The 23658-nt window shown below is 42.5% G+C and overlaps 1 protein-coding gene across 2 annotated transcripts; it reads left to right on the forward strand.

Moving 5' to 3' along the window:
• The first annotated feature begins 8561 nt into the window (after window positions 1–8561).
• On the forward strand, window positions 8562–21921 carry rfx7b (regulatory factor X7b). 2 transcript variants are annotated; one of them, XM_078083319.1, is made up of 10 exons: window positions 8562–9073; window positions 10843–10876; window positions 12734–12818; window positions 13200–13239; window positions 13331–13453; window positions 13540–13656; window positions 14260–14344; window positions 14444–14651; window positions 15356–15651; window positions 15744–21921. In XM_078083319.1, exons 1-10 carry the CDS (start codon window positions 8946–8948, stop codon window positions 19083–19085), a joined length of 4458 nt encoding a protein of 1485 aa, XP_077939445.1. In that variant the 5' UTR covers window positions 8562–8945; the 3' UTR covers window positions 19086–21921. The 2 variants fall into 2 exon arrangements, with proteins under 2 accessions (XP_077939445.1, XP_077939446.1); XM_078083320.1 differs by lacking the exon at window positions 13200–13239 and having other exon boundaries at window positions 12734–12819.
• Window positions 21922–23658: the final 1737 nt, after the last annotated feature.

The raw sequence follows: 23658 nt of genomic DNA on the forward strand, positions 1-23658 counted from the left end.
GGCGCAAGGTGTGTTTGAGTGACACAACCTCTGCCAAAAGCCCCATAGGCTCCAATACAAATCTGCCGACATATTTCTCACAAAAATCCACAAGGTACACGTTTTGTAAACGGCCATAGGAGCCGTATTTATTACCGGACAGACATAAAAACACATCCACGCGTTCGGTAGAGTCTTGGGTCTCATACAAACGCCGTATTTTTTAGATAGCTGTTATAGTTTTGCGCTGGTTCCCATTTGTTTGAGGTGTGGATTCTGTGTAACTTGCTGCCATGTCTCTGTCTTTTGCAGTAGATCGTTAATGATCACAGGTGCGCCGTTGTCGTGGTTACGAGCACTCACACGCTGCAGGATCTGTCTGTGACTCACAGCTGCTCCTTGTGACCTGATTAGTGGAGTCACATGACGCAGCTATGCTTTCTGTCAACAGACCAATATAATAAAGACACTCGCCCCCCCTCCCCCCTCCACCCTGACCTCTGCTCACTGTTAATCACTCTCAGTCAGTATGTCTGTCTATTTCTCCTCTCTCTCTCTCTCCCTCTATCTCTTCCTCACCACCCCTCCCTTCCTCACCCTCTCACCCTCCCTCCCTCTATCTACTCCCCCCCACCCCACCCAATCCAATTATTTCAAAATAAAAGCCCCATGGAGGGAATTTTTACTGTAATGTCTGTGATGAGGCCTATTAATTAAAAACTTTTAAGTGTGAATAACAAACATTCTGTCTCCCACTACGAATATTACTCGTACTTCTAGTACTACAACTGATACTTCTACTACCATACTACTAGTATTTCTACTGCTATTAATACTACAACTACTACTAATGTTATTACAAATACTACTATGGCTAATAGTATTCCAGCTGTTTCTACTGCTATTGATACTAAACCTACTATTACTGCTTATACTGCTAGTACTACTAATACCACAATTATAACTAATACTACTACTAATATTACTACAAACAATTTTAAACAAATTTAAGCTCCTGCAACTTCTGTTTTTAGAAAATCTATTGAAATTCAGCTTCCCCACTTCCTGTATTTTCAGCAGTTCTTTAAAATAATTTCAGCTATTCTTATGCCTCTATCAACAGCAATTTTTTAATATTCATTTCTGTATTTTTTTGCAATATTTCAAATTTATTTCAGCTGTTTTCATTTCTGCTTTTTCAGCAAATCTATTGATTCCTTTCAGCTTCTCCCATTTCTGTATTTTCAGCAATTTCAAATTCATTTCAGCTTTTCAGCAAATGTATTCAAATTCCCTTCAACTTTCTGTATTTTCAGCTATTTTCAAATATTCAGCAAATGTACTCAAATTCCCTTCAACTTTCTGTATTTTCAGCTATTTTTAAATATTCAGCAAATGTATTCAAATTCCCTTCAACTTTCTGTATTTTCAGCTATTTTTAAATATTCAGTGCAGCTTTCAGCTTTTTGCATTCCAACGCATTTTCAGCAGGAAATGCCTTTTCTAGTTATTATTATTGTCTCTTTTGGAAGGTTATTCTTTTGTTTTGTTTTGTTTTTGTTTTGTTTTGTTTCAGGTTCAGTTTATTTAATTAAATTAAATTTGATATTTCTATCTTATTATATTGTATATAATGTGTATCTTTTTATTCTATTTTCTTCCCTGTACATGCTGCTGTGATACCAACATTTCCCTCTTGAGGGATCAATAAAGTATCAATCTATCTATCTATCTATCTTACTGCGATACGCCAGTGTTTACTTTGAAGCCGCATGTTACTGTGTCAATGTGGAATACTGCCATAATACCTGTTTCTGTTCTTTAACCAAACGTATGCTGTGGTTTGCCAGGATCTGACTTTTGGAGGATGTGGACTATGATTAGGAGACCAGTCGGAAAGCAAACTGACCAAAGAGCAGAAAAAAATACATCTATTGTCTGCTGGTCTCAACCAGTAGGAAGGTGAGCTCTGCAGTGCAGCTTTCTTTAAGTCTAATCCCTGCTCTCCACGCTAGCGTTATCTGGGTTACCGGGTCATCTCCAGCAGACCAATCATTTGTGAGAATGTCCTTCCTCATTGAGAAACAGTATCTGTCCAAAGATTACTATTCCATTGGCTTGGGATGGATGTTGTATGAGGATATGTTCTCAATGCAGGTGTCTTTGATGAATAACACCATTGAGGAGTGCTACAAACAATAGTGATTGAGGAACACCAGCGGCTACTGAATGACCTTTACCTCTGACAGAGATCAGTTCCCCTAGTTGACACACTAAGAATGCAAAACACTCAAAATGACACACACACACACACACACACACACACACACACACACACACAGACACACTTTAGGTAAATGATCCCGGAGCAAATATATACAGTCCCCTAACCCTGAACTTTGCATCAATCTTAGTTAATTGCAATCTTGTCAGGAGGGTGATTATTCAAACAGGTAAAGCAAATGTTAATGAGTTCAAATTTGCATATCTTTATTTTCCCATGGTTGAAATGTCATGGTTATGACGCTGTACAATGAAGAATGTCACCCCTGATGGCCCCCTGATACGCTGTTGGCCATTAAGAAGCCAAAAAAGAGCAACTGAAGGGGGCCGAATAAGGAGCCGGGCTCAAAATGAGAGAGAGGAAATGGAGACTTTTCCATGCCAACAAATAAAAACACATGCAGGCCATTGTAGCAGCCCACGATAACAAAATGTAATTCTGTTTGTTAGTCAGGGGCATGAAATCTGTTTCCATTCTATTTCCATGTGGCCAACCAATGACAACGAAAATAAAACATTTGATAAAACCCTTTGAGTCTGAAGTCCTGGTTGTCCTTTTACTGTACATGATGCTGCTGCGCATACTACGCCTTGTGACACACACTTTTAGTGTCGCTGGCATACTGCTCATCGTCATGCGCCTGATTTGACATGGCTTAAATTACTATCTTCCTGCCAGTGATTGGCATTCACACAAGAAAGGGTGAGTGGGACTGGGGAGCAGATGGTGACATTCCACATGACCAAACTGATCAATCAGCATGCTGGGACGCAGGTGCAGCACAGGCGGGCAGCGCCACACCATCTATTTTACCATCTACAGGGCACAAACACATGGGCACCAATCGTGGCACCCTGAGGGGCCGCATGCTCCTGAGCCCCGCTGCGCCAAGGTTGATGACATCAGAATTTCCCATCCGCTCTTCTAAGGACGCCAAGAAAATAGAGAAGAAGAAAAAAAAAGAAAAAGATGCTGTATAAACTCTGCAACAACGCCGCGGCCGGGAGAGGTTGTGTAAGTGACGTCAAAGCCAGGGACTCCCACTTTTCAGCCTGGTACTTAATAGATGGAAGAGTGGTAATAAAGTATCTTCACATTTTGGAATTAGGAGTACTATTTTTGGAATAAAATGACAGAATTTGAGGAGATTTTCAATCATTTCTGCCTTACTTCAGGCACAAAGTAGATCCTTATTACAACACCACCTTATTATATGATTGAATTCATGTAAGGTTAATGTTCTTTTAATGGACAATTTATCGACTAATCCTTTTAGCTCTAATTTCGCTCCAATCCATTTCAACAACAAATTCTGTCAGTGAGCTCTTAAATACTGGAATTACAATTGGGTTACCAGCAGAGGTGCTACTAGACAACTATAAATAAGTTGGGTTAAACGGTACACCTTCATTATCAATCATATCATCTTACTTACATTTACGCCTTTCAAGGATGTGTATGTGAATGCGTTTCAAAAGCAAACCGACCTACTATACACATGCATGCGTGTTGCCTGTGGAGTTTGATACCTGCTGGCGTGACTCTGTACTGAGGATCTCCTGCATGTACGGGATAAGACCGGAGCACGGCAAGCTGATCTTATAGTCTGGCCTGAGTGCTGGAAGAAGTGGGGGTTTGTAAGAGGATTGGTGCACGTGAGAGCTCAGCGACCTGTGCACCACGGTGCCCTCGCTGTCCCACATCCACCAGAGTCAAAGGAGAAACCGGCATGATTTCCAGGGAGCGGCTCATTAAGTCTACAAAAAAACGAATAAATTGTGTTTGCGGGAATGGGATTAAGTGTGCAAAATAAACAAAAGGTACATATTTTTAGAAGTATTTGCACTTCTCTTAGACCACAATAAACATAAAAAAAAGAAATAAAACATTGAGTATTTGTTGGTCAGCTTTGTCATTATGCATTTATTTTTATACAATGTGTTGTTATGATATTAAGTAGGAATTTCCCCCGTATGTGTTTGTTGAATATTGCACAACATAATGTGAAATACATAATATTAAAGGTAATATTTTGCATCAAATCGGAATAAACATTCAACGTAAACTTACACATCTATTGAGTAAGAAAGTTCCATTGAGATAGTGTAAATTGTGTCCACGTCCACATGGTCACAAAAATGGCAGCAACCTTGTAAGAATGTTGTGTACATCTTAACATTCTGAAGAATGAGCAAGGGCAAAGACTGCTGAGATGAGACCTTCCAGCCCAAATCAGTAGTGACAGGAGATTGACAGTGAAATAAATCACTTCAGAATAGCCAGCAACCGAAGGTCAGAAATAGAGTGAGAAAACAATGACTAACAAGGAAACAACATTTTCTTGAGATTTAGATGAAGTGTCACTGTTCCACACCTCCGGTGTTGCTAACAAGCACACACATTCGTGTGTGTGTGTGTTTGTTTGTGTGTGTATCTGTGAGACAGAAGTATGTTATGGAGAGAAGAAGGGGTTTTTAAGAATATCTAAATGTTGTTATATGTCAGTGTTAAATGTAAATGTTGAACGTAATCAAAGCCCGGTATTATATGAGAAAATATTTAACAATTTCAAAAGCACACCACACCAGAAGTTGGAATGCTCACCTAGACCCCCAATTTCAGCATAAAGGAGTAGAATCTCATATGTGTAATATCTGTGGCTGTAACATTATGTCTTACCTCACAGGTCTTCCTCCTCGTATGTTTCTTCATTTGTGACCATTGTTTCTGCATTCCAGGAAAGACAGTGCTCTGTTATACAGAACATCTCCATCGGTCTCTTGTTGACAATCCCCCCAAACCACAGCTTAGTTTAAGATATAACACAAGATGTATGTTTGTGTCACTATTGAACCAAAATATAAATCTTTTTCTTTCGTCATCAACTTTCTCTTAAAATATAAAACTTTTAAGAGTAGGTGTATGATCACAACACCACTCAAACCCTACTCAACATACTCCTCAGGTTTATGTCTCAGCTAAAGAACAATATCATCAGCTTATTAACAAATAAATTACAGCTCGATTGGGGGCTCAAATTTTACAAGCATCCAGCTGTAATTCATTTTCCTACATTTTATTGGAAAATATCATTCATATTAAGCACATCGCCCTTCATCACCATAGAGGGTGGTGAAAACAAACCCATTATGTGTTCATTATCCTGTACATGTCTCTATTCCGAGAATAATGTCCTTGTAGAATTAGTTTTAAATAGCAAGTGTTTGTGACGCCGTCTCAGTTATCTTCTACCGGGCCAGATGTTTCAGAATAATGGATAAGTTTATTGGAGTACATTTTATAGCACCAGCTAAACTCACTACTCTCCTGTAGAAATGGAACCTGTGTCATGTTTTAATAGAATCAGCTTGAAAAACTTTTCCTGATCTAGCACCATCATTTTCAACTTAATACTGGCTTTTGTTGTATTCAAAAATGAAGAAACGCCAGACGGACAGAGGTCATCGCTGATCAAAAGGTTAAATCAAATGTATTTAATAAAGGAGATGGCGTTGTGGTAAAAAGAACATCTCAGCTGAGGAGCCGCTGGTCTCAGCGACCAACAGGCCCCAGGTCAGTCCTTTTGAGCATCCCTAGTGCCCGTCTGCTGCCTCCACCAGCGAACTCCAGAACAATGGTTCCTACAGGTATTTATAAGAATGCTTAAAGGTGTGAAAGTTAGTGTCCACACCTCTGGGAGTGGTCTTCTGGTGAGTTCAATGTAACTCGGATTTCGAATGATCCTTAGTCAATATCAGTTGTTGTGCAAGTATTACATGCATGCATTCCAGTTGATTACATTACATCAAATACAATCATAACTGCATTGATATTATTCTATTACAGTTGCAGAATTACAGTGGCTTTACAATATTGTTATTACTTTATTGATTACACCGTTTCAGAATCATGGCTGTATTCTGGTGTACACTATATGCATTTTATGATCCGGGTCGTATATTTGTTTCTAATATCCTACACTTTTAAATACTGATTATAGGAATATATAACATATCCACATCATTTTTAAAATATAGAAAATTCACTAATTTACTAAAAGTATTCATTGCGCAAAAGCGCGTTTTTTAGAGTAAATGTTTATTAAATTATAAATTGTGATGGATATGTATAAGCATCACTAACATTGAAACTGTCAAATGGGTCGGATTTTAACGGATTACTGGGTATTTTGATAATCATAATACCATAACATCTTTATAGCTTATAGAAGCATATTGTAGTAGAAAGTACAATGGAATAAAAGTATTATAAAATGGAAATAGAAAAATAACAATTATCAAGTAAAATACTTTCCACCCTGGAATTAAAAGTTTGTGTACCTGGATGTATGACCTAGACCTCTGAACGCATGTCAAAGATCCATCACCAGGTTATATGCATTGGAAGAAAAACGCAAAAGATTTTAAAAAAGCCGTCTCATAATGTGCTAAGAGACCCGAAATAACCTAAACTGGAGCAGAGCAACTACACACCCCGCAATCCAAAGGGAACCAAGAGGAAAAACATGTTCCTGTTATTCTTATCTTATTACGTCATCCAACTTGTCCAGACATGCCTTTCCAACGTGTATTTATGCGTGTTTCTGTGCACGTGAGTTAATTCCTGTCCGTGGTGTCAGTGGAGTAACGTTACATGTTTCCATCAACAGATGGCGGTATAAAATAAGTCATGATGAAATAAATGACTTCAGCCTTGTTTTTCTTGACCTGGTGGCCTCATTTCTCTCACTTTATATGTTCATGAAGGATAAATAGCACCATATATATATATCGGCTACAGACAGTCTGAATTAAAATTATATTCTCAGGTTATTTTTTTCCGTCAGCCGTGTCTCCGATTTCAGCTGTAAAGTAAAAAATAGTTTAGGCCTAACTGTGTGATGAGCGAAGTATTTGCAGCAATCTGTTCTGTGTTTCGGTATATCCTTCTTCACGAGTCTGAGTAGATAACCATTCGATTGAAGCACATTGGTGATCTTTGGATCGATACACTCGCTGATAAATGACCGGTCTACATGGGGAGGTGATATCATCCTGGCTGTTTACCCGTCATTGTCACTATCAGACCAACCAGCCTCCTGCAGCAGCGCCCCTGCCGGCTCATAGCGGAACTGCATCACACAAAAAAAGCGTCAAGCTGGAGGCAACACAATAAAACACACAACATTAAGACTCAGTTCCACACACGCCCACAGCAGCTGGAAAAATAACCGTAACCGTATTCATCATCAAGTATTTCTACGTATTTTCCATTTTGTAGCACAGGGAATATTAGTTACGTAGGTAATGAAAACACAAATAGGGCTATAACAATGATTATCATGAACGATATTTGTGTATTTTCTAAATCATTGCTGATCATTTTTTTCTATAACAATTCGCAACATAAATTCCAGAGATTATATTTTAATTTGACTGTTGATTTGTTTAACCAGTCCGAGTCTAAAACCCAAAGATATTGTGGTGATATTCATTATATTATTCAAGCACGCACTTACCACTAGTGAAGTATTTGGCATTGTTGCTTTGAAAGGTAACTAATATTAGGGGCTGGATGGCAGGATAGTCAGAATAATCTACACTCCAGCCAGAGGGCTCAGGAGGACCATTGTGTACCAATGTAGAAATACTTCAAATTATATTTAATACCGATTACATATTGTGAAAACCTGTGGAACTGACGTTACCTCTGATTTCTGTGGTGACATGATTTTCTGTGTCTTCTGAGCCTTCCTCTTACGCTAAGATGAATAATAGACTGTCAAATATAGTTTTCTTATTATTATAAGTATAAGTATTCTTATTCCTTGGTTTACTATTTGGTTAAGGTGATTTTAGCACTGACAAATACATATATATGTATATACTGTATACACATCTTTTATAGGCCGCATCCAGTAACTCATCGCTCTCTATGTTTGTCTTAAAAACAACATATACCTACATTGAGAGAGTTGTTGCTCGCTATAATTATAACTCGAGTTTATACTACCCATAAAAATATTCCGGCCTGATGATGATGACAAGTCCTTGTGCTTTCTTGTTAGGGTTTTAAATTCTAAACAAACTCCCCCTGCGTGTGGAAATAGAAAAAATCCTCTTAATATCTTTGGATTTTGCAACTACGATAGGAATAAATCTGATAGAGATAATAAAAGCTATTCGAACGTACATCTTGACATATGTTTATTACATAAAGACAACACAGCTTCAATGGATGAAACCGTCTAGAGTTCAAATCACATGCTTTTATTTCGAAGGTGAAATCCCAGCGTACTTCCGGGCCCGTTCGTGCTTCTCGTCCCCAACTCGACGCAGCCGAGCTCGTCCGTAGCTGCTGTCTGCTGCAGGCGTGCTATTTGCGCCAGCGGAGAGAGAGAGAGCGAGATCCCTGCGAAATGCCTTTTTGTATGGCCGGCCGCTGTTTTTGCTTTAGCTCGGTGTGTTTTCGCGAGGGTCCGATCGCAGCGTTTTGTAGCCATGATCTGCGGTGGATTCAGCGGGCTGTCCTAGCTGACTGAGCCGCTCAGCAGCGGTGGGTCCGGCGCAGTGTACACAGCCGGGGATGAGGCCTACTTGTTAAACCCCCCCCCACCCCTCCCCACCCCCTTCCCTCCTGCCACCACCACCAACACCAACACCATCACCACCCCTCCGTCGCGATGGCTGATGATCAACAACAACCGGGTCCGAAGCCTGCCTCGGGGTTAGGCTCTCTCCCAGCCCTGGTTCCGGGGCTCCAGGGGCCCGAGGCCAACGCGCTGCAGTTCAAAATAAAGAACTCGATCTGGTAAGGATGGAGACGTTTGCTCCAGCGAGCCTCGTTGCCCTTTTTTTTTGCTTGTAATTAGCGTATTTGGCTGTGGAGTGGGTGGGGGTGCGTAGTGTGTGTGTGTGTGTGTGTGTGTGTGTGTGGTGGGGGGGGGGGGGTGGCGGTGGCTGCTGTGTGCGGCACAAAAAAAGCGGCTGAAAATAACACGAGAGCTTCTTCCGCGCTAACTGAAGACATTTAACGGAAATGCCGCTGCCGCTGCCGCGCCGCCCGCCGAGACGTCGCACCGCGCGGCTATCGACGCGTTAGTGGCCGCAGTCATTAGCATCCGAGCCGAAGGGGCCATGTGAGAGGTGACAGTGCGCTGCTGATGCTCAGGGTGACAGGTGTCAAACCACCGCGTCTCTCGCTAAATGCAGCGCGGTGCCTCCTCACGGGGTCGGGTTCGGGTTCGGGCTCGTTCGGTGGAAATGATTAAAACACACCATGCAGTAAAATGATTATGAGCTACTGTGCACCGAGTTTTGAAAGGAATTTAAAGCCTGTTTACGTTGTGCACACTTAACGTACTTGACGTCTAAATTTCTTTTACGTTTTTTCAATGTTTTATTTGCAAATGAGGTATTACGAGTTTCTGCTATGCGTTCATCAGTGCACATGTTTTGATATTATTTATTTGAAGTGTTTCACAAGTGATCACAAGTAATGCGTGTGAAATATCTACTACCACCAACTATATGGTTCAGTGTTCTACAATCCCCGTTACATCAAATCTTCAATAGGAAATGTATTCAATTGTCTAAAATAAAACATTGCATGCTTGACATTTCACTGTGTCACTGTCGTAGAAACACCGCTTTAAAAAAACACAAAAAACAGTGCTTCAGTTTTAGTGTCCTGGCCTTGTGCTCGCTGGTTCACTGCTACATGGTGGACTCGGACCACCACAAGGAATAGAGCCATTGTTCATGTTGGTAACTCTTGGACTTTGACGCACCGTCACTCGTCATAACGCGTTGTGAGAAAAGGGCTGTGTGTCCATGGGGTGGATCCCAGAATGCAATGCAATTGCACTGCATTTCACAGAGGCAGTGGTGTGACAGCACACAAACAATGATGATCACTAATGCATCTAAAATGAATCTCCTTAGTTACTCTGTAGTATACTGTTGAAGGTCCACTGGGAGTAGGAAATGAGGACGTGCGCGTGTGTGTTTTGCAGCCAAATTCAAAAGGCTGTTTTTTGAGTCTCAGACTAGGCACGAAGGTGAAGACTATTCTGCGTTACATCAACCCCGAGCCGAGCCAACGCTGGAGTGGCTCTGGGACAAGTGTCTCAATGTTCTCGGATGACCCAGCCGAAGCTCCAGAACATATTTTGAGAGAAGCTAGCAGGTCACACACTATTCAACCTCACTGAATTTAATGATCTTCTGTGAGGAAGAAGACTCAAAGCTGCAAGCTCTGCAGTTGATTCTTATGCAAACGATAGAAAAAATGTGCAAAACATTCTGAAACATATTTTCACGGTTTCTAATATTGTTGTTGAAAATCTATGGTCTAATTACTGATGTTTCAACACATAACATTCATTCTTAATTTTGTGTATGTATGTATGTATGTGTATATATAAATATATAAACTACATTAATAAATGAAAAATCAGCAAGGGGAAGAGAAAACAAAGTTTAAATAACTGGCAAATCCTACATGTATCCATGCACGTTATATCATTGCAACTCTTATTTATTCCCCGTTCTGACTTTTGCTACTCTTTTGTATTTCAGCAAATCTGTACAATCAAAAGTGGACGGCATATTGGTGAGTATCCATAACGGAGCGTTCCCCCTGCACAAGCCAAGACTTTGTTGTTTGTTACCTTACACTCCACCAACCCCTGATCATGAGTCACAGCAGTTCATCTGGATCATCAGAACAGCTTTGCTATGAATGAGAAATAATTCATACATGCATGTTTAATGCTGAACCGCGGTTACTGTAGTGTATATTACATTGGCCTGTAAATATGCAGATCTCTTTGGAATATACAGAAACCTTCTTCTTTTTGCTACTCTGCCACATGTGCAAAGTGCAAAGTGTCCATGTCAGTGTCATTTGTTGTTACTAATAGAAAATACACATCATTGGCAGTTTCTATTTTAATTTAACATCTCCGTCTGTCATGTTTAGTCCCTTTTCAATGTGCAAACACATGGAAGGCCTACAAATGACCCTATTGGACACGGCATGTCAGACCGGCAGTAGAATGTGTCCCACATGTGTACGGGGTCGTATCCGGATGTCTGTAATGATATTGTACATTTCGTACTGAAAAGCTCTGTTTGTTTTTTTGTCTAATCCGGCGAATTAAGTAACAGACCTCTTAAAATATTTGGTCACATTGACCCACAATATAGTCTTATGAAAAATATAAAGTTAGTTTAATTCCTGCATGTATTGATTCAGTTTAAAAAAGACAAAAATGAATGTGTTTATCATTGGTTTATACTGCTGTTGTTTGAAAATGAAAACATACATACATCATCTTATATTCTTCTATGGAGTGTGCATTATACAACTGGTAGCTGAAATGAATCAATCTGATTGACGTCTGAACTTTAGTCTTAACATATTTGAAAGCAAGCAGAATTGCACTATCCACGCCTCTGGCACCACAATTCACAAACTACCCAATGCTGGTTTGGATAGATAAAAAAAAAAATTGATTTACATAAAAAGCAAAATCACAAAATCAATTTAGCGCTAGCCTGTGGTGTACAAGTAATTATGCTTGCTGCTAGTGTAGGCTGCACTCCATAGCAACCTCATTCCTAGCAACCACCTCGGAATGTGCAGGCAGGCAGCCGAGCCCATTTTATTGTGGACTTTATTCACAAAAATAAGTACACAACTGAAGTAAAAAGATAACACATAAAGAAATGAGAAGAACGACGATACGTGTATCTTTTCCAAAAATATGTAGGATGAAATGTAGCTTAATTTCTTTAAATTGAATACCAATGATTTTATTTAAAGGAGTTTTCCCGAGGCACATTTGTCCTTTGTGCAGATAAATGTTTTACTTAATGCATTAAGCGTTTTCAAAGTCCACTAAATCTCTCAATTTGAGAGCATGAAAATTGACAAATTGTTTTCCTAACTTATCTGTATAGGTTATTTTGTCAGGTGTAAAGATCAATGATAGGGGATAAGCAGGGGAGGACTAATTAATTCTAGGACTATGGACCCATTGAGTGTAGTAACTAGCTTTTTCATTCACTGCTTATTGCTGCTCACCTCATTCATTCCAGTCCAACCAAGTATTGGTTCCCCTAGCAACAAAGAGGCAAATGGAAAAGGAAACTGGTAAGATGAGTCCATTTTTAGAAACCTATTGAAAAGCAATTAGGGTGAAATCTATAGTAAAGAGGTTGTGTGCAGCTGCCTTACCTGTCTGTTTTTGATTGGTTCGGTGACCTTTTTAAATAAAACTATTAGATATAACCTGAAATAAGGTTTAGCATCTTACGATTGACGGCATCTTTTATCTTCATTCTCTATTCCATATTCCTCTCCCAGGGCATACATTCATAGGTTTTCTTCTGAAAAACTAATATCATTTTGTGTTGTATAAATTATGTTTTTACCCTGTTTTTTGTGTTAATTACATTTTTACAGCAAGATGTTGAGAAGTTTACAGACATCGAAAAACTCTACCTCTACCTGAAGTTGCCTTCTGGTCCCAGCAATGGCAATGATAAAAGGTATGTCACACACACACACACACACACACTGTTTCCACTTTGCTCTTCGGCTTTTCTTTGTCTCACTCACACATGGCTGCTTCTTTTTGTGACGCTCATTAGATTATGTGTCACTGTTATTTCATTGCTTGTCTACGGTCTACTTTGCAGAGGGTTTAGGCTGCTAGCTCCTAACAATTCAATTGAAAGTGTTTTACGTTGTTGGTCACTTGTGAGTTTTATTTTAATACAAAATGATCCTTAATTTTCCGGCTGTATGTTTGATTATCATTGTGAAGCGAACCACTGATCTCTGTAGGCTTTTACTATACCTAGCTGTGTGTGTTTCATTTGTTTCCCCATATCTATTCATCACCCCGACCCCCCAATTCTACCCATTTGGACTGAGAATGAGAGGGGGTCCTCCACTCCTGGATTATGGTATTAAAGTTTCTGTATTAACAAGAAATGATGCGTACGAATGGAGGACTCTGCCTCGCCACGTTCATTTTTTCTTCTCCACTCATTTCAGTGATCAGAGTTCCATGTCGTCAAGCCGCACGCAACAGATGTATGCATTCAACTGGATACGCAATCACCTAGAAGAGCACCCGGAGACTTCCCTCCCAAAGCAAGAGGTGTATGATGAATACAAGTGAGTGGAACAGACACTCCGAGGGGCACAGCGACACCGTTACGGCTTTCGCTGTTATTCTCGTGCTGAACCATCCTCTCTTGCAGGAGCTATTGTGACAATCTCGGCTACAATCCCCTGAGTGCAGCCGACTTCGGAAAGATCATGAAGAATGTTTTTCCTAACATGAAGGCACGTCGACTGGGCATGAGGGGCAAATCCAAATATCCTTTCATTCTGATGAATAGTTCTTTTTTTTTTTTTTAAGATATGGTTCCCTTTGTTCTGCTTGTGTATTCTTCCAATTGTGAGTTGATTGCAGACATGTAGTGATGCCATTTTAGAGGCAGATCATTAATTTCCTCTCAGAATGAGTTTTACGTTCAACATTGCTGTAATTGCTTAAATTGATTGCGTGTGTTGTTCACGTACCTCTGATAGGATTCCTATAATAAGAAATCACATCATTGGCGAATCAGATTGAATACAAATGAGTTGATGGACAATATGAAAACGGCACAGGAAGAAGAAGACAACAATTATTGGCGTACCGCTGAGAAATGCAACCACAGGAAAGCATTAACTGCTGTAGTCTTAAGGTTATAAATCCTAAAGCTGTTGATAGTTAACAGTTGTGTCAATACACCAAACGTATTGTCCTGTGGTAGTAATACCATTTCTGACTGATTTTCAGAGAATGTACCTTTTTATGGTTTGCGTTAAAAAAGGACACGAATAGATGAGACAGAAAATGAGGATTTGACCAGACCCCCTAAAATCTCTCAACAGACCGTCATGATGTTTCAGACTCCTTAACTCCTTCCCACATACTGTTATAGCGGGTTAAGGAAGAAGGCTTTTGTTCACATGCCATCCTTACCCAACCTGGATCTGCAGAAGTCTGGTGATGGGGTAAGTTCAAATGAGTTATAAAAGACCACTTACTGTCAATACGGAGTGGTTGACGTGAAGCTGTCTGACGCTCGTCCACCCGCTGCCCTCTGCCTGCAGTGCGAGCTGATGGAGCCGACGGGCCAGTCCCCGAGTGCTGAGGACGAAATGCGATCTGCCGCCTGCGGACTGGTGTGCGAGTGGGCCCAAAAGGTCCTGAGCCGCCAGTTTGACCACGTGGAGGACCTGGCCCGCTTCCTGCTCAATAGCCACTACATTGGTACTAAGTCCATGGCTGCGCTCACTGTTATGACCGGAACACCTACAGGTAAAGGAAGAGGTCCTTTCAGCTGCTGGTGTTGTGATTTTGTTGATCCAGGCCAGTTACGAGAGTCATAACAGAAGCATGGGCTATTGCAAGTAAAGATGACCTATTACAACGATGAAACCAAATCCCGTCAAATCACACATCAGGATTTTCTCTTAAATGATGAAATCAACAGTTGATTGGGTTATGAAAAGTTATTCAAGTTATTAAGTTAGGTTATTGAAATAAAAAGGTACACTAAGTAAAGCATCTCATGAGCCCCAACTGATGTCGTGAGAAAAAAACTTTTATTGCTCTTCCAAAAAATAAAGCCTAGATTTTCTGTAGATGTTTTAGTTCCAAACGGTGTTTTCCTCATGCGATGCTTTGTGTGTCTCCTAAATCCGTCCATGTGCCCAGACGACAGCTGTCCATGGGAGTTAAAATATAGTCAACCACTCAAGTTAACCACCGCCATGATGCAGATTTAGCCCAAAATGTTTGAGCTTAATAATAGTAATTCATCTTTTTTCAGTTTTTTTAAAAACCTTTTTGTATGTTAGAACCACTTGATAATATTGTACGTGATAATCCGTGCTTGCATGTGAAATGTGACGCATGTGAGTCCAGAGCTACTTAAATCGTCCCTATTGGCTTCACCTGGTTTGAACGCCTGTACCCTTACTGACCCTAATTCTTTGATATCCTTTTCCTTCTCTTCACAGGAATGAAGACGCCAACCCCAGCGTCTGCGTTTGTGCCAACAGCTGAGGCAAACTCTTTCCAGCCCCAGGTGAAGACCCTGCCTTCTCCCTCTGTTGACGCCAAGCAGCAGCTGCAGCGCAAGATCCAGAAGAAGCAGCAGGAGCAGAAGCTCCACTCGCCCCTGCCCAGCGAGGCCCAGGTCAAGAGAACGGAGGCCAGCACTCCCGGCCCCACGATCCCCTGTGGCAGCCCCGCTCTGCTCTCCTCTCAGCCCACCATAGGCATCGTAGTAGCAGCTGTGCCCAGCCCAGTCACGGTATGTGGCTACCTCTTCCACTCCGATTATGCTCCGTATTTTTCGATAAGCTCTGAATGCAGTTTTTGTATCGTCAACCTCTCTTCTCCCAGGTGCAGCGAGGCCGGCAGTTGATGACCTCGCCCAGCCCGGTGGGGACCTCCGAAGGGAAAGTGTTGCCCGTGAACTTCCAGGTGGTCACTCAGTCCGTGAAACAGTCCCCCAAACATCCTCAGAATATCTCCGCCAGTCCCGTGAGTGACCGGCTGGCGCGACACGGTACGCGCTACGCACAAATTCTGCCCAAGCCCTCCGCCACCAGTGCCATCACGCTGCGCTCGCCCTCCGCCCTGCTCATCACCAACAGCCCCATAAAAACTGTGATGCCGACCCCCCACGTCAGCTCGGTTAACGTGGTGAAGATGACGGCCATCGCTCTGGCTCCCAGCAGCAGCGGCGGCACGAGCGTGCGTCCCGCCTCGGCGGGTGTGAACACCGTAGCTGCTCTGGACGACTCTCAGCACCCGCACGGCGGGACCTCGTTTGCCCCTCAGTCTCCTGCAATCCGAACCGGCCCCCTGGTCTCCACCCACATCCTGTCCTCCGACCTCAAAGTGGTGTCTGAAGCCGGAAATGACAATACCTTTGCTGCCGGGGCCAAAGAGGGAGGAATGGCCAAGTTCCGGGCGGCCAGCGAGCCGAGCTTCCTGATTAAGTGTTCTCCCGGACCCGACAGAGGGTCAAGGGTAAAAAGCGACCCTACGCCCCCTCCCGCCTCGGTAGCTGTAGCTGGAACTCTAGACAGCAATAGCATTAACTGCCATGGCAGCACTTTGTACTTGACTGTTGATAATCAGAACTCCATTGGCAACACATCCTCCAATGGCTCCTCTGCTCTTACCCCGACATCGAAAGATCCCTGCCTAGACGGCAAGAGCCCAAGAAAGCGCACAGGCCCCAGTGGGGAGGCCCACGTCATTCCTGTGAAGAGGGTGTTCATTTCCCAGCAGCCACTGGCTTTTATCGATAATCCCAAACCTGCAGTCAGTGCTGCTCTGAAGAGGATCCCCAGACCGGGAACCCCAGCCAGGCCCGAGAGTGCTCCCTGCAAAGCGACTGTGAAACACACCTCCGCAGGGCCCTCGCAGATCCTTGCCCTCTCTGACTCGCCTATCACACACAGCGAGGGCGCCCAGCCTGTTGTCAAACCCCAGGCCCTGCTGATGAAACGCGAGGATCATTCTCTCGCCGCTGATACAAGAGCAGCTGGAAACAACGCGCCGGATCAGGCGTTGCTAAGGCAGATCACCAGGGACTCTCTCACCATACCAGCCAACTCAGGAGCACACGAAGCCTCTGTGATGAGGGACTTGAAGAGCACAATATGGGAGGAGGGACAGCTCGACGAGCTTCGGAAGCAGGCGTTTGCGCAGCAGATACCAGCAGAACCCAAACAAGCCCCTTCTGACCAACTTTCCAATATAGCTCAGCCCCCCGAGGCCTCAGGCCAGCTGAGCCTCGCGCAGGAGATGGTTGACTTTGCCGGTTCTCAGCCCAACATGGACTACTTCCCTTTCAACGACGACGACATGACCCAGGACAGCATCGTGGAGGAGCTGGTGCAAATGGAGGAGCAGATGAAGCTGAAGGGTCTGTTCGGGAGCTGTGTGGATGTGTCCATCCAAGGCCAGTCAGCCAGCAGTCAAGGCTCTATCCTAAATTCTCACCAGGCCGGCTCTACTTTCTTCCACTCTGCCCACAGCAGCACCACTCCTGTCCAAACTCCGACTCCCACGCCGACTCCGACTCCGACACCCACCCCCGAGATGACGCTTGGTCACAGCATGGCGCGAGAGAGCCCCTGTTCCCGCATGGCTCCCATCACCCCTGTTGACGGAGCCATGGGTCGCCACACCCCCATCAGCACGCCGCTGTCCAACTGCAGCAGCAGCGTTCCCCCGAGCCCGGTGGAGTGCAGGAACCCCTTCGCGTTCACGCCGATCAACTCGAGCATCACAGGGTATCATGATGCCAGCATTGTCTCCAGCAGCCCCGTTAAGCCCATGCAAAGGCCGATGGCGACGCACCCTGACAAGGCCAAGCTGGAGTGGATCAACAACCGCTACAACAGCAACTCTGCAGGTCCTTTGCCAAACCATAGCATTGGCATTCTGCCCAGCTACCAAGACCTGGTAGATGACCAGTTTCGTAAGCCACATGCCTTTGCGATCCCAGGCCAGTCATTTCAAGCTCAGTCGAGGCAGGATCTTGCTCACTTTGGCCGGTTGACCCCCATATCCCCAGTGCAGCAGCAACAGCTGGTAACGAGTGTTAACACACCCACAAAACAGGAGAGTTTTGCTGTGCCTGCACCGTTAGACAGCAAGGCATCAACCTCTTCTGCGTCCAGCACTTTCCGTTGCCGCAGTGTGAGTCCTGCAGTGCGCCAGAGGAACCCCAGTGACAACGCCCACCCTCTAACCACCACCAATACCAACATCATCACCACCACCATCCGAGCCGTGATTTCCCCCTTTAACTCCCCCATCACCTCCGAGGTGCTCAGCATCCCGTCCAACAGTCAGACGGTCAGCTCCGTGCACAGCATGGTTCAGCGTAGCCAATCTGTGCCCCTGAACATCATGATGCAGAGTGAGATGCTGCCCGTGCAGGGTCAGAGCAACACCGTCAAAATCACCAACGTCCTTCTGAGCAAGATGGAAGCTGATGGCGATGATTCTGTCCGCGGCCTGGGCATAAACAACCTCTCCTCCAACTACACGGCCCGTTTGAACCTCACACAGATCCTGGAGACCACGCCTGGCTACGCCGGAGGAACCGCTCACAAGACTCAGCTGCCGGTCTGCTCCAGCCCCGCTGCCTTTGAGCTCCAGCAGCATGGCTACCTGACCACAGGCGGTGGAGAACAGGGCAGTTTCTCCGCTGGGGAGGGCCAAGCACAAGCAGGTCCTGGTGACCAAGACCACCACCATCATCATCAGCAGCAGCAGCAGCAGCAGCAGCCGCAGCTCCGTGAGAATCCCGCGCAAACACAACCGCAGCTCCTCCTCCAGAGCACACAGCAGCCAGAGGCAGAGGACGAGCAGCAACAGCTGGATTTCAACAACACTGTCAAGGACCTGCTGGGGGACGATGGCCTCAATCCCAGTTCCCAGTTGGTGGGTCAGGTAGCTTCAGAGCTCAACGCTGTGGCATCTGACTTTTCCAACGACATCAGACTGACCTCAGATCTGTCCAGTAGCATCACTGACCTTAACACGTTGGACACCAACCTGCTGTTTGATCCCAATCAACAGCAGGAACAATACGAAGACTCCACACTGGAAGAGCTGAAGAACGACCCGCTGTTTCAGCAAATATGCAGTGATACTGTGAACTCCTTTGACTGGCTAGAAAGCAAAGACCAGCCTACTACAGTAGAGATGCTGGGCTAAAGTCATCTTTTACTCTATGGCTTCTGTTCTCTGTTGTTCGTTTGGTGCGTATGTAGTTTTATCTGTTTTTAAACTATAGTTAGTTGGGATTTGTCTGGACTTTGCCATTCGTTTCTGTTAAAAGTGCCAAGCTTACCAGAAAATCACTCCTACTGACGTTTAGTTACCTGTCTCCTTTTTCACTTGTCACCCAGAGATTCAGTACTTAACCATTTATCTCCCTCATCTGAAATTAGAAATGTAAGCATTTCAAGTAAAAAGTGAGAGTTCTTGGTGGCAGCATGCAATTACAAACCAAGTTCAGCTTTGTACCGTGTGACCAGTAAAGGAAACATAAGCTTCCTTGTTACAACCAGTCAAAAATGCAATATTTGTATTCAACGGACACTTAATGAAAGAATGAGATGGACAGGAAATTTGGCACAAACGACCAAGTGAAACGTATGTTGTCGTTTACTATTTTCAATGTGTGCGGCTCAAGTTCTACCAAATGAGACAATATTGAGATTGTGGTATATGCACATAATAGTTGTAGTACATTTGCCTGCCATATCTGAATATTGGAAAAAGGGTAGCATCACATGCTCCCAGGTGCTGAATTTAACACATAATCTTTATACTTTATCATTTACCGAACTGATTCACATCTGAGCATTGACCAAGAGTGAAATCTTCTCAAAGCCTGTACTTCTTGTACTGTTTGATATCTTATAAAAGGAGTAGTTGAATCAGTAGGGAGACGCTGGGAATTCAGGCCCCTCAGGGGACGATACATCGAAAGGAATCAACAACTGGTTGCCTTATTCCCAAAGTACAAGGCCTTATGCCATCTATAGAGAGACTGTATATAGTACAACGTTAAGACTCTTTAGAACCATCTAGAGCTTCATCATATCAAGGCAGCTGTTACTGTTTTTAGTACTTTTTTCTTATTTTGGTTTTGCAGTGTTACAATATAGATGCGTATTGTATAGGCTAAAAAGACTACACTGTGTGCCCTTATCAGTAATGGATTAAGAGGTATTTGATAGGCTGTCCATAAAACATGGCAGGCACACTTTTAAGTCAGGAGATTTGGGTTTTTTTTGGCATGCTATACTCCCAGCTTGGATAAGAATATCAATGGTATGGAGAAGGCTTAGTTACGTAGAAAACTAGAGGCTGACATTTATGCTTTGATGTCATCTCGGGATTAAAAGGAAATGAAATTGTTTGCGGAAAATCCAGCCTTATTTCCATACCAAAGATAATCTGTTTAAATAAAATAAGAGATTATTACGCGTAGACAGTCCTGGTAGACATTAACAGCAAAAAAAAAAAAGGCCGACCTCTGAGATATAAAAGTTTTATTGCATTCGATGAAAAGGGTTGAGCTGCGTAAATCTTATGTACAGTATGTAAATTCGTGAAAAGGGTCACCGTCCTATGTTTTATAGGTCATGGACCTGAGAGCATGTCGAAACCACCATGGTAGCCAGGTAGGCTATGTGGTAAAGTAGGACGCTTGCTTGAGTTTTTGGCTATTGTCAATGTTGTATAAGTCATGTTTAAGCTCCATCTGTAAATAGGATAGATACATAGAGATTTGATGTATCAAGACACTATATTATGGCCATTATTCTAGCTAAGTACGTGCCATTTCAAAAGAAAAAAAAAGCTTAGATCTATAGTCGGCAAGATACTGTATGTTGTGTGTTACATTTCTGCCTCAGTGTGTTGTAAAAGTAATGCTGTCTGGTCTCGCTTGCTGATTTTCTTTTGCTTTTTTTTAATATTCAAAAGTAATAGGTCTCTGCTGTTGCAGAAGTGATGTGTGCTTTGAGCAAGATCAATAGCATGGTGTATTGAGAAAAAACAAAGTTGTGATACTGTTAGCTGGTTGCAAGCATCTCTGTGACAGCCATTGTGCTCAAAGCCTTTCAGCAGACACTGGAGAAAAAAAACAATTATTATTTCAACATACTTTGGAGGTTTACATTATTGCACTAAATTTCTATGACACATTGCTTTGCCACACCCTTATGGACAAACGTAATGATGGATGCCCAGAAAAGAAAGAAAAAAAAAAACGTTTTTTATGACGAGTAGGGAAATTAACCGTCAGAAAATGACTAATTGTCTTGTAGCAAAATGTGCATTAATCTCAGTGAGATACACATTTCTTACTCATTCTCATACATGAGAATATAAAGCATCGAGGAGGAGGGTGGAGTTAAAAACAACCTTTTGAAACCTACATGCTCAATATGTTGCTAAACGATTGTACGCACGCCTGTGTGATGACTTCTGTTGTACTTTGGGTTCTTAACCACTGTCTTCTGTGATTTGGGCAGGTTGTGTTAACCAGACTGGCAGTGCTAGTTTCATGGGTTTGATTCCTTTTGTTGTGTCCTGTTTACTAAGTTAACGTTGTTTTATATGTTCATGATGACTGTTTTCTGTTGGTTTCACATTCTCCTATTTTGCAAAAAAAAGAAAGCCTTTGTGAAGAAATTTGAACATTTTCTCGTGTTTTTATTAAATAATAAGGCACTGATATGAATTTGAATGAAGGAAATGCACCTCTTCATGAGTACAGGAGCTCCACCAAACAGTGATTTTGATTCTTTACCTTTAACTGACCCAGAACCAACTCTGTTTGACTCTCTTGTCCATTTCTACCAGTAGAAAAAAAAAAAAAAAAAAAACCTCCTCTGTGGTGTTGTCTGGTGTACTGCTTAATGTACAGTAGCTTGTTAATATTGCAATCGCGTTGTTTCTTTTTTCAATGGAAAGTACTCACTGGTGAGATTTTTAAAGTGGTTTTAAAAGCCAATAAACTTTTTTAAAGAATGTTTTTCTGTGTCTGTGCTAATGATTGTTGCTAATGATTATTACTGCTAAGTATTTTACTGGAGTGAATATAAATTACCTCCCAAGTATTCGAGAAAGTAACTTTACTAGACATTGCGGTTTAAAAATAATTATAATTGAATAGGCATAATTGTTATAGAAAAACAATGCTATGTCATGGCCTGTACTGGTAAAACGCCCTCTGCTGGTGATGACATATCAGGGAACAAAACTAGGATCTCAATACAAACTTTCTAAGACAGTTTTGATTGGATTCATGCTGCTTATGAAAGGAGGCTGTCAATATTTTTGTCAGACGCAGTAATATATATACATATATATATATATATATATATATATATATATATATTATTTTTGTTGTTTTTTGTTTTTTCGGGCCAACACTTTTAATATTTTAGCAATCAAATATATGCAAGCCTTCCCCTCACCCTCTTGGCTTGAGGTTAGAGGTCATCAGCTCTTCAGGTGACCTTTTGGGTCAGTGGGAGGGGGCGGGGAGGTTGGCCCGTCCCAGCATCTCGCTCCAGCCGCTCAGAGCCCAATTCGTTGGCCCTCCGCTCTGCTTTCCCAGGGCCTCGTGGTATTCATAACATGTTAATGACCTTAACCCTATTGATCACGGCCCAAAAGCCGAACCTTTAGCCATGTGGAGCCCAGCGGTAACGTCCACCTCCGCAGCACAACATTTGGCCGCGTGGCTCGTCAGATTTCACAAGCAATACGGAAATGTTTAGATAGAACATTTCAACGACGGGGGAAAGGAAAGCTACAGACAGTCATGTTTAGTTTATTATATCTGCCATCCTTCTCAAGACTGAAATCATCAATGGAGGTTTTGTAAAGCTTGAAACGCTGTCTCTGTGCAGAGAAACAACATGTCATCTCTTTTTTCTTTTTTTTTTTATCTATGCCATTGCTATGCTAATACATGTCAACTTAGAAGAACATCAGTTAATTCGTGGTTAACCATCAATGACTTATTAACAACAACATAAGTGTGTTTCTTGATAAAGTATTGAGTATGACAGGATGCGGTTAACCTAAGCCTTTGATTTAGAGCTTGGAATTACAACTAAGCTTTTGGCTGATTAAATCAATATTTGCTTGTAATAAATACACAATTAGACTACCGTCTTCTCATTTGATTGGATATTGGAGTGAGAGGTGCATGTTTATGCCAATAATTCCTTACAATCGTTAAATGACAAGCTATAGACATTTAAGAATACAAGTTATTTAATACCTATTGGAAAGCACAGCACAGTTTCCACCCTGAATGCGATGGCTACATTTACCTGTATCAATGGATGTGCGTTTTGCTGACACAGCACGGCTGATCTCACAGCTGCAGCCCATTGTGTTGCTATTGAATGAGGGCTGCGAGACGGGAGGGCCATTGTCAAAAGGCCCGGTCTCTGGATCAATATCTGAATTCATTAGATGGCTGACTTGCAGTCATCAATATCTCCTCATAATTACCAGCTTTTCTGGTAGAAGCAGATGCTGTTCAGGATGACCTTATTACCAGTGGCCTTTTGTAACTGATACTTCACTATGTTCCTCTTGGGTTGTAGAACATATGATAAAATCTCTCACAGCTAAGTTGCAAAATGGGAAATCGGCATTGGTGATCATTTGTAGTATGGCATTTACTGTATAGTGATGTATGGACCGAATTAGAGCTTTAAATGTAAATGCTTTTCAACTTTATTGTCAATAA

The sequence above is a fragment of the Gasterosteus aculeatus genome, chromosome X, assembly GCF_964276395.1.
Source record: "Gasterosteus aculeatus chromosome X, fGasAcu3.hap1.1, whole genome shotgun sequence".
NCBI lineage: Eukaryota > Metazoa > Chordata > Actinopteri > Perciformes > Gasterosteidae > Gasterosteus > Gasterosteus aculeatus.

Bases quoted from the DNA above. Each gene is read 5' to 3' on its own strand.
- rfx7b (XM_078083319.1), top strand. From the start codon at position 8,946: ATGGCTGATGATCAACAACAACCGGGTCCGAAGCCTGCCTCGGGGTTA. The intron at 9,074-10,842 runs GTAAGGATGGAG...TTTGTATTTCAG, and splicing joins AAAATAAAGAACTCGATCTG to CAAATCTGTACAATCAAAAG. The intron at 13,240-13,330 runs GTATTAAAGTTT...CACTCATTTCAG, and splicing joins TCCTCCACTCCTGGATTATG to TGATCAGAGTTCCATGTCGT.